The sequence below is a fragment of the Cebus imitator genome, unplaced genomic scaffold, assembly GCF_001604975.1.
Source record: "Cebus imitator isolate Cc_AM_T3 unplaced genomic scaffold, Cebus_imitator-1.0 Scaffold713, whole genome shotgun sequence".
Taxonomy (NCBI): domain Eukaryota; kingdom Metazoa; phylum Chordata; class Mammalia; order Primates; family Cebidae; genus Cebus; species Cebus imitator.
The window spans coordinates 346,957-357,862 of record NW_016108028.1 but is presented as its reverse complement, the minus strand read 5'-3'; the positions used below and the strand labels follow the sequence as shown (position 1 = coordinate 357,862).

Genomic DNA, 10,906 nt, shown 5'->3' with positions numbered 1-10,906 from the left:
TCTACATACAGCCTCTGTCTCTTGGGCTCATGCAATTCTCCTGCCTCAGCCTCCCAAGTAGCTGGGAGGATAGGTGTGTACCACCACACCCTGCTAATTTTTGTAGAGACAGGGTTTTGCCATAATCCAGGATGGTCTCAAACTCCTGGGCTCAAGCAATCCACCACAAAGTGCTGGGATCACAGGTGTGAGCCACCACATCCCATCTAGTTACTCCTCTTGACTCCACCACCTCTCCTTGAATATTCAGCATCTAGAACTATACTGGCCCATGACAGACATTCAACCAATTCTTCCTCCTCCTTCAGCCCAGCTCCCTCCTTCTAGGCCTGCTAAGCCTCATCAGACTGTGTCCTGCAGCCACTATATCCCAGGGAAGGAGCAGAAGAGGCAGAGCCACCGACAGTACAACCAGTGATGAGCCACGCCTCAAAGAGGAGACAGGCTTTGAGAGGAGCTCACAAGAAAAATTCCCAGGAAAGGAGAAGAGCTCGTCACTATTTTGCAGTCCCCCTGAAATGTGAGGAGGGATTTGCTTGTTAGTTCCCTGAATTGCTCCTCTATAAAAGGGTATCAAGTAAACCTATATGTAATAAAGTCAAAGGATATATCTACCTAATAACTCTTACCTTGAGGGGAACATGCAGTCATTTTCCCGGTATAGTCTGTTCTTAATGATCTGATAGTGGGTCCCTAGCTTCCGTCTGACTACCTCTGCCATCATCTTCCTGGAGATACCTCCTCGGAAAGGAGTTAGATCCTCTTCTATGACACTGGGAAAGAATGGGAGTCATCAAGGAAAGCAGGTACCATTCCACCTACTTCCTAAGTGCATTTAGGTTTCGTACTAGACAACGCAGTAAGCGGAAGGAAACAATTGAGGGTGAGAATGAGCAGCTCTTCCCCAGAAGCCCTGTAGGTAATCTGAAACATCAAAGGCAATAAAGCAACAAAAAGTAAAAAACAGGTCAATGTCTCTTCTTTCTCCCTCCATCTGAATTGCCCCTTCCTTGCCAGTTCTGTATTCCTCTTTTGCTACTCATGCCACACCTGTGTCCTTCTAGTCACTTCAGTCCTACTGGTATCTCCTTCTCCCAATCCCACAGGAAGTGAAGTTTATGCCTTACAGTCTAGCACTGACTCTCTTGTTCTGGTCTGTCTGGTTTGCACTCTCCCCTACACCCCCTTACTCTGGTAGCCTGACAGCACTATTACACTATTTTGTATTCTTTTTAAAGTTGAGTGCACAGTAAGTTTTCAACAAGTATCATAAGCATCCAGGGGATTTTTTGAGGAGTCAAAATAACATAATGAGGAGCTTAAAAGACCCTGTTATTTAGCTGATGAAGAATCTGAGACCCAGAGTAGTGAAATGGCTTGGCATAGGGGTAACCAGTGGGAGTACCGGCACTAACACCCAAGTCTGCTTTCAGAGTTATTTTTCTACCATACCACATCCCGGCCCTGATGTGCATTCTCTTATTTATTTATTTATTTATTTATTTATTTATTTATTTCTGAGATGGAGTCTCACTCTGTTGCCCAGGCTGGAATGCAGTGGTGTGATCTCAGCTCACTGTAACCTCTGCCTCAGCCTCTTGAGTAGCTGGGATTACAGGTACATGCAACCATGCCCAGCTAATTTTTGTATTTTTAGTAGAGATGGGTTTCACCATATTGGCCAGGCTAGTCTCAAACTCTTGGCCTCAGGTGATCCACCTGCCTTAGCCTCTCAAGGTGCTGGAATTACAGGCATGAGCCACCATGCCCAGCCCGATGTGTACTCTCCAAAGATAACCATTAGGAAATTTAGGACTACATTCAACCATAGGTGGGTTTATTTCTTCAACAATATTTATCAAGCACTTACTGAGGGCCAGCACCAGGAGACACAGCAAATACGACACAGACCCTAACCTTAGGAAGCTTGCAGCCCAGTGGGAAAAACAGATACACATGCACTGAATCCCACAGCAAGTCAGTGGTTACGCTGAGACCACTTGAGCCTCTCCCATCCCAGAGCATTATTCTTCTCCGTAGAAATAAAAAAAATCCTTGCCTTTCTGACCACTGCATCCAAATTTCTCAGAGATGTTAGAATACTTCCTGTGACAGCAAGTAAACTCTCAAAGACACATCAAAGAAAAGAACTCACCCACGGTAGCAGCTGCAGTTTTGACTTGAACATGGTTCATAATCCTCCAAAGACCTGTTAATTTGGTCAATAAATACTTTCCATTTTGAACCTTCAAAAAGCGAAGTAAATGAGAGTTTAAAAAATTATCCTGAGCGTTCTTATTTGCTAACAGCACACAGGCAGAAGCAACAGAAGACTAAAGCTTTCAGAAATCCCCTTTCCATCCCACTGGTGGAAAGAAAACCCCAGGGAGGAATTTTTTTGTGTGTAACTCCCACGCTCACGTCAAGCCTGTTCCTCTAGCCGGGTATCAGGTGTCTAAGAAACTGGAAAATTCCCAAGCTTAATGCCCAACCCTCAGAATGCTATGGATAGTGACACGGACTCTCACTATCTACTAATCAAATTGAACTCCACAAAGAGGATCAGTTAAAAGCTACAGAAATTAAACCCCTCTTCTTCTTTTCTAGCAACGCATATACACACACGGGCGCACGCACGACATTCGCCCCCATCCCCGACCCCCCAGTGTTGCAGGCAGGTCCAGGGTAGCCAAGCACAGGCGACACTTCCTGCGAGTGAACGGGGAATTCCCTATCCTCCCTGTCATTCTGAATTCCGGGGGATGGGTTACTCTCCAGGGTTCAGGGCGGGGCAGAGACCCGGGAACCTCACTCTCCGCCGCAAGGCGCCCCGGTGCCCTCTGTCCAGCTCCAAGCTCCAAGCATCATCCTAGGTGCCAGTCGCGCGGGGAAGCGCCTCGGGACCCCGGCCAGCCCCTGAGGCCAAGGGGAGGGTCAGCCCTGCCCTGAGCCCACCTGACTCCTTCTGGCGGCCCTGCGCTGGGTGCAGGAGGAACAGCAGCCAGACCCAAAGCGGTGAGCTCGCCCACCACTCCATCGCCAGCCCGCGGACCTACTGCAGATTCCCCGCTGCGGCGCCGGCGGAAGTGTGGCCCCACACAAAGATGGCCCAGGAGCTGCAGCACGTGGGCGGCCGGTCGCCCCGCACAAAGATGGCCACGCTGCTGCTCCACCCCCTCCTCCGGTCCCCAGCCTTGCGGAGTTTCCCTGAGAAGTCTGCGCCTGGAAGGTGGGGAAAATGAACGAATGGATCAGCTGCCTATCCTTCCTCTCTGGCACCCCTGGGAAAATAGGTCTGCAGCCAGAAAACTTAAGGTCAGAGAGGATGTGTTTCACAGTTAGCGGCACAACCAAGGCTTGGCATAGAGCCTAGACTAGACAATTCTTCTCTTGATGTCAAATTGTGTCTTATCAAATGGCATAGATTCTTTGAGGGCGCGCGTGCGCGCGCTCGTGTGTGTATGTGTGTTTGTGTGTGTGTGTGTGCGCGCGCGTGTGTGTATAGCACAGTTAGACCCCAGAAGTTGCAATTAGCATAGCATGGGTCCCTTTGTAATATGAATTTATAACAGTTGGGGTGACTTAGAGGTAGGAAAAATGAATCAATGGTGTTGAATAAAGTTTACAGGAGGTCGTTGCTTGGGACTGAACTCTGGCATTAGGCCTCAAGAGAGTAGAAAAAACCAGAATGGAGGCACTTGTCCTAGATGCCACGAAATTAAACAACTTTAAAAGGGGCCAGTTTACCAACAAGTAGGAGATTCGCAGCAACCAGTCAGAAGGTTCTTCATCATACCTGAGCTGGCATGATAAAGAAGTCCCCTCTGATACTTTTTAAGGAAAGTAACTTCAAAATGACCAATCTGATCTTTGTTTCTTATTTCTGCTTTCTTCAGCCCATTTCTGCCTATAAGGCCAACCCCTTCTGCTCAGCTCATTAGAAGACCTTTCTGTTTCATAGATGGGATAGTGCCTGATTCATGAGTCACTAATAAAAGCCAATTGATTTTTTTGTTTGTTTGTTTGAGACAGAGGACAGAGTCTCACTCTGTCGCCCAGGCTGGAATGCAGTGGCACAGTCTTGGCTCACTGCAACCTCTGCCTCTCAGGTTCAAGTGATTCTCCAGTCTCAGCCTCCCAAGTAGCTGGGACTCAGCCTCCTGAGTAGCTGGGATTACAGGCATGTACCACCACGTCTGACTAATATTTGTATTTTTAGTAGAGACAGGGTTTCACCATTTTGGCCAGGTTGGTCTTAAACTCCTGAACTCAAGTGATCTGCCCACCTCGGCCTCTTCCGGAATCCAAATGAAACTTTAATCAAAATTTTTTCTACTTCCAGGAAGGTGTGCAGTACAACAGTGTATTGTTTAACAATGGGAATATGTTTTGAGAAATGTGTCAGGCAATTTTGTTGTTGTGTGAACATCACAGAGTTACTTACACAAACCTAGGTAGTATAGCCTACTGCATACTGAGGATATTTGGAATAGCCTATTGATCCTAGGCTACAAACCTAGTTAGCATGTTACTGTACTGGATATTACAGGCAATTATAACACAATGGTAAGTATTGGTGGATCTAAACATAGAGGTACAGCAATAGAGTAAAAATGATACACCTGTATAGGGCACTTATCATGAATGGAGCTTACAGCTGTTGCTGTAATTCTCGTGCCTCAGCCTCCTGAGTAGCTGGGATTACAGGTGTACATCACCACACCTGTCTAAATTTTGTATTTTCGGTAGAGACAGGGTTTCTCCACGTTGGCCAGGCTGCTGTCAAACTCCTAGCCTCTCAAAGTGCTGGGATTATAGGTGTGAGCCACTGCACCTAGCCAATTTTCTTTCTATCTTTATTTTGTAAGCTTTTTTTCTATTTCTAAAATGTTTTCTTTTATTTTTTACTTTTTAAACTATTTTGTTGAAAACTAATATGCAAACACACATGTGTATGTTTGGGTCAGGCCTACACAGGGTCTGGATCATCAACATCACTATCTTTTACCTCCACATCTTGCCCCTCTGGAAGATCTTCAGGGTAGTAACATACATGGAGCTGTCATCTTCTATGATAACAATGCCTTCTTCTGGAATACCTTCTGAAGACCTGCCAGAGGTTGTTTTACAGTTAACTTTCATTTTTTTTAAATAAGCAGAAGAAGTACACTCTAAAATAACAATACATGTATGTATAGTAAATACGTAAACCAATAACACAGTAATTTATTATCATTATTTTGTATGATATACTATACATAATCATATGTGCTATGCTTGTATACAACTGGTAGTACAGGTTTGTGTACACCAGGATACATTGCACTACAACATAAAGACAGCTACATCACTAGGCAATAAGAATTTTTAGGTTCTAGTATACTCTCATGGGCTCACCATCATATATGTAGTCTTTCATTGACTGAAACATCATTATAGGACACATGACTATACTTAAAAATGAAAAAAACAAAAACAAACCCAGAATGGTTGTATGAGTACTGGAAGTACATTTCCTTCTGAATGGGTGTTGATTTTGCACCATCATAGAATCAAAAAATTGTGAGTCAAACCATCCTAAGTTGGAGACTTGTGTGTATTCCTAAGTGACAGCTCTGTGGTACATTAGGAATATTTGGGAATATTACTAACTGTACTGGTTTTGATATCAGTCATTCTGGCTCAAAATTCTGGTTCTGGCACTTATTAGCCAGGCTACTTTTTTTCTTTTATTTTCTTTTTTTTGAAGACAGGGTCTTGCTCTGTTGCCCAGGCTGGAGTGCAGTGGTGCAATCTCAGCTCACTGCAAGCTTGGCCTTCCAGGTTCAAGTGATTCTCCTGCCTCAGCCTCTCGAGTAGCTGGGATTACAGGCACATGTCACTACTGGCTGGCTAATTTTTGTATTTTTAATAGAGATGGGGTTTCACCATGTTGGCCAGGCTGGTCTTGAACTCCTGACCTCAAGTGATCCACCCACCTCAGCCTCCCAAAGTGCTGGGATTACAGGCGTGAGGCACTGCACCCAGCTAGCCAGGCTATTTTCTTTCTTTCCTTTTTTTTTTTCTTTTTCTTTTTCTTTCTTTCTTTTTTTTTTTTGAGATAGGGTCTCTCTCTGTTGCCCAAGCTGGAGTGCAGTGGCACACTTTTGGGTCACTGCAAACTTGACTTCCAGGGCTCAAGTGATCCTCCCACCTTAGCCTCCCAAGTAGCTGGGACTACAGGCATGAGCCACCAAGCCCAGCTGATTTTTAAATTTTGTTTTGTAGAGACAAGGTCCCACTATATTGCTCAGGTTGGTCTCAAACTCTTGAGCTCAAGTGATTCTCTCACTTTGCCTCCCAAAGTGTTGGAATTACAGTCATGAGCCACCCTGCCTGCCAGCCAGGATATTTTCAACAAGTTACTTAATTTCTCTTAACTTCAGTTTCCTCTGTAAAATAGGAACCATAGTAGAAGATATCAAATGTGAGATTTAAATGAAATGTGTAAAGCTACTAGTCCAGTGCCTGATACAACAGAATTCTTAAAAAAGGTTTTTAATCACACAATTCAATACAAATAACTTTCAATTAAGGAGCTTAAAATCTCCGGAGTGAAAGATCACACAAGTGCTCCTTTTGACACTCTTACCCTTCTTCGTCTTCTTTTTTTTTTTTCTGAGATGGAGTCTTGCTCTGTCACCCAGGCTGGAGTGCAGTGGCGTGATCTCTGCTCACTACAACCTCTCCGCCTCCTTGGTTCAAGCAATTCTGCCTCAGCCTCCGGAGTAGCTGGGATTGCAGGCGCCTGCCACCACACCTGGCTAATTTTTGTATTTTTAGTAGAGATGGGATTTCACCTTGTTGGTCAGGCTGGTCTCAAACTCCTGACCTCGTGATCCGCCCACCTCAGCCTCCCAAAGTGCTGGGATTACAGGCACGAGTGACCGGGCCTGGCGAGACACTCTTACACTTCTAATATCAAACTGTTGGCAATTCCTGAACTCATCATGACGTTGCTCACATCTTTACTGTTTTATCTGCCACTTCCCCTCCAGGAGGACAGCCATTCTCCCATAAAGCCCCTAAGCATTTGTGGAATTTTGGCTGAAACCCCAAGCTCTCTGCAAAGCTTTTTTTGGTATTGACACCACCACCATCCCACAGAATTCATTACTCTTGCATGCTATCTCTGGACCTTGGATATACTTTTAGTATTAATTACTATATTTTCCCGGTGTCTTCTCTCTTCCACTAGACTCTGAGTTTTTGCGGTATTCACTTTGCAACCACAGCCTCTGTCTAGTCCTTTACTTAAACAATAAGCGCATGGTTGCATGCTGAAGCATGACTTCACGACTTGGGCTCCTTCACTTAGCAATGACGTGATCCTAGGTGACACCTCCCAATCTCCACTCATCTGTAAAATGGGGGTGATAACTTATTACATGGAGTTTCAGAGATATCAAGAAGCGTCACTAGCATAGTACCTGCGCCTCGTAGCTACGAGCCAACTGAGACCGGGGAGGAAATGCGTTGGCCAGTACTGGCCGTAAGGGGCGAGACCGCGAGTCAAGAGGAGCAGGCGAGTCCCACTGCGCAGGTGCAAACGGGAGGGGTTGGAGTGTCGGCTAGTTCCGGGGGCCCACTCGCCGCTGGGCGGCCCGCAGTCGCGGAGCTGACGTCATCGCCGTGCGCTGCCACGTCTCCTCAGCTCCGCGGTAATGGACGCTGGGGATGGGTGCTGACGGGACCAGGCTCTGGCTGTAGCTTTAGCTCTGGCTCTGGAACTGCCTCGGAGTCTGGGACTGAGTCTGGCAACCGGAAGCCTGGACACCTTTTCTTGACTCTCTAGGCGGGGGCTGCCTGCGTACAAACAGCTGGTTTGGAGCGTTTCCACGCGGGGAGGTAGTTCCATTACCTGGGGTCCAGTCTGTAAAGTTGTCGCCGCTTCCTAGGGATCCCGCCCCACCGGCTGGGACACTTCCATGCGTGAGTATTACTGAGCTGCCGCAAGATCCGGCTGTCTTGGACCTGTCTTGGCCCTCTTGGGTGTGCGGCGGAGGCTGCTTTTTCAAGTTCTCTGCCGAATTATCTTAGGGACCAGTTTGTTGAAGTTTGTGGTCTCTTGCCGTCTACCCCACCCCATACTCTCACCTCTTCCGTCCCAGTTTTATGCCCTTCAGTTTTCTTTCCATTTGCTCGTTAACGGAGCAAGGACCAGCAGCCCCTGCATCCAGCGGTTTCAGTACTTTGTTTCACTTGGGGTTAGTTTACAGCCGAAGGCTTTTAGGAATAGGGAACATTTGAAAACCAGGGTTTTTCCAGTGTCATCCTTGGAGTTTTAGTTGTATTGTGTAGGAAACATTTGGTATCTATATTGGCAGAATCATGATTTTGCCGTAGAATGATGAAAACAGCTTTTTTTTCCCCTCCAAAGTGAGGATCTTTTACTTGTCTCTTAATCTTGCAGCTTCAGTAATTTCTGTATGATTTTACATAAGCTTTTCTGGAGCGGGCACCCACTTAAAGAGTTCCTTTCAATAGTTTCACCCTAACATATAGAGATACCACTTGAACAGTTTTACTTTTAAACAGTTAAAAAACCTAATGGTAGGTACCCTTTCATTCCTCTTCCTCAGTCCTAACAATCTCTACAGATCAGGGGACACTTCCTCCCCGCCCCATGAAGAAACAAACTCAGAAGTTAACTGATTGAGATAAGGTCAGATAATATGTGACCATCCGAGCTCACAACCCAAATCTCTTGATAACAAAACCTAACGTTTTGTAAAGTGTCGATTCTTCTACATTTCAAATAGTCTAAGTGTGAAACATTGACCTGGAAACGTGTAAGTTGTGATGTTTCTTGTAAAATTCTGATTATAATATCTTACATATGATACAATTTAGTTGACAAAAGACATAAGTTATGACTTGCCTAAGCTGAACAGAGCTGAAATCAGAACTTAGGCTTTTGAACCGTTAGTCTGAAAAGTCCTTTAATTCGAATACTGTAGGTAGTAGACATTGGGAACATTCGTTTGAAATCTGCTTTTGTAAGGCCTGATCACTCAGTTTTTGTCTTCTTTTTGTTGCCTACTTTAAAAGTAGTCTGCTGATATTTGAATGTTTTTGTTGTTGTTCAGAGTTGAAACTGGTTGACAGCCATTAACCTGGGTTGCAACTACAGGTGGCACTGGAAGCAGATTGGTTCCTGGACATGCCCGGTGGACGGAGGGGCCCTAGTCGGCAACAGCTAAGCCGTTCAGCTTTACCTTCTTTGCAGACTTTGGTTGGTGGGGGCTGTGGCAGTGGAACAGGCTTGAGAAACAGGTAAAGAAAATAAGGCTATGTATAATTTGTAATGTCCTATGATCAGTAAGACTGATATAAAAGTCATCATGCCACTCAGATATTTACTTACTGAGATTTATTCTTAACACTGAGGTGGAAATCCTGCCCTTGAAGACTGAAAATTCAGTATCGCAAAATACTTTGGAGGTAAAAAGATGTGATATTGTGCCCACAGAGTGAAAGCAGTGCCATTCTTTCTTTTGGCTGATAATCTAAATTCTAGTTAGGTTCTATTAGAAGAAGGGAGAAGTGAAGGAAAATAGAAGGCAAAAGTGATGGTTTATCCACATATAAGGTTGTTTTTTATTAAGAGGGCAAATTAAAACTCCCAGCTAAAATTATAAGTCAGATTCCATCATGGGTTTAAAATTGTCAAAAAATTGGTATTAATAAATGGTAGCTGTTTATTAGGGTAACTCATGCCATCAGGAAGTTTGATCATGTAGCAGTGCAAAGAGATGCTTTTACCTAATCAAGTATTTGCCCATGATAATTTCTGCCAGCTAATTTCTCCTTCCTTCCTGAAAAGAGCTTTTCTCTTGCCTGGATTTTAATTTTCAGAGCTAGCAATTAGTATTACTCCTGTGTTTTCAGGGCTGTCTAATGGTATTTATGCACTTTTGTTTTCTAGGCCTGACCTTTGCCCTTTTTTCCCTGACTTTCCAATCCCTCTTCTACCCAATCTTTAAAATTAGTTCTGATCTCATCATTTCAGTGGACCTTTTCCTGAAATTCCAGTTTGGAGGGATTTGTTCAGTCTCTGGTTTTCATACTAATTTTTAATCCAAGTTTTGTTTATGTAGGTTTACAGAGTAACTAATTTGTTCTACATTATTTTTCACTCTGTTATTCATTGGATTTCCTTATTTTAAAAGTAGTGATACGATTTGCATCATAGCAGGATGTTGAAAATAAATGAAGTAGTAAATTCCAGTAACTTTAAAAAACTTTATGGAATTTTCCAAAATTTCTACACATAATAAGTATTTTATATATTTTAAAATAAAAAAAAGAATGAGAATAAGCAAAAATGCTTTTGAATGAAGTACTATCTAATATAGGTATTGAGATAAAAGTTGTTTGCTATTTGAGGTACATGCCTTAATTTTATTAATACATACTATCAGCTTACTGATTCAGTACTTTCAAATTGTGATAGAAAATCCTAGCTGTCCCTAACTAGGATTCTACCTAGCTTAAAAATTCTAGGTTTGCCTCCATATGAATTCCCGCAGTTCTTTGTTCATTCTCTTTGACTTTGAGTATTCCTCTAGATAATTATGTTCTCAAACTGTCCCATGCAGTCCCTCTTTGGTGTCTCCTGGGTTGCTTTAAAAGGGATTAGAAGGGAAAATGGGTCATGCAAACCTAACAGTCTAGGCTTGAGGTTTCCTAGTCTTCTCTTAATCAGACTAACTCTTTTTCCTATGTGTTTTAAATACTAAGATACTATGTAGGGCCGGGCGCGGTGGCTCAAGCCTGTAATCCCAGCACTTTGGGAGGCCGAGGCGGGTGGATCACGAGGTCAAGAGATCGAGACCATCCTGGTCAACATGGTGAAACCTCGTCT

General features: G+C 44.1%; 2 protein-coding genes across 7 annotated transcripts in view; one reads left to right on the top strand and one right to left on the bottom strand.

Annotated features, from left to right (window-relative positions):
* The window catches only part of POGLUT1 (protein O-glucosyltransferase 1), a 26,088-nt gene extending 20,996 nt beyond the window's left edge, over positions 1-5,092 (bottom strand). The window contains exons 1-3 of one of the 5 annotated variants that reach the window (XM_017518905.2): positions 5,009-5,092; positions 2,156-2,246; positions 630-773 (exon numbers count right to left, since the gene is read on the bottom strand). In XM_017518905.2, the coding sequence (XP_017374394.1) occupies positions 630-724 (95 nt within the window). In that variant the 5' untranslated portion in view covers positions 725-773; positions 2,156-2,246; positions 5,009-5,092. Of the gene's footprint in view, positions 1-629; positions 774-2,155; positions 2,247-2,421; positions 2,763-2,812; positions 3,135-5,008 lie in introns of those variants that run through there. The other 4 variants (XM_037735048.1, XM_017518904.2, XM_037735046.1 and 1 more) reach the window with 4 other exon arrangements.
* Positions 5,093-7,630: 2,538 nt separating this feature from the next.
* The window catches only part of TMEM39A (transmembrane protein 39A), a 32,979-nt gene continuing 29,703 nt past the window's right edge, over positions 7,631-10,906 (top strand). Inside the window, exons 1-2 of one of the 2 annotated variants that reach the window (XM_017518899.2) lie at positions 7,631-7,971; positions 9,129-9,315. In XM_017518899.2, the coding sequence (XP_017374388.1) occupies positions 9,203-9,315 (113 nt within the window). In that variant the 5' untranslated portion in view covers positions 7,631-7,971; positions 9,129-9,202. The remainder of the gene's footprint in view (positions 7,972-9,128; positions 9,316-10,906) is intronic. The other variant, XM_017518900.2, reaches the window with a different exon arrangement.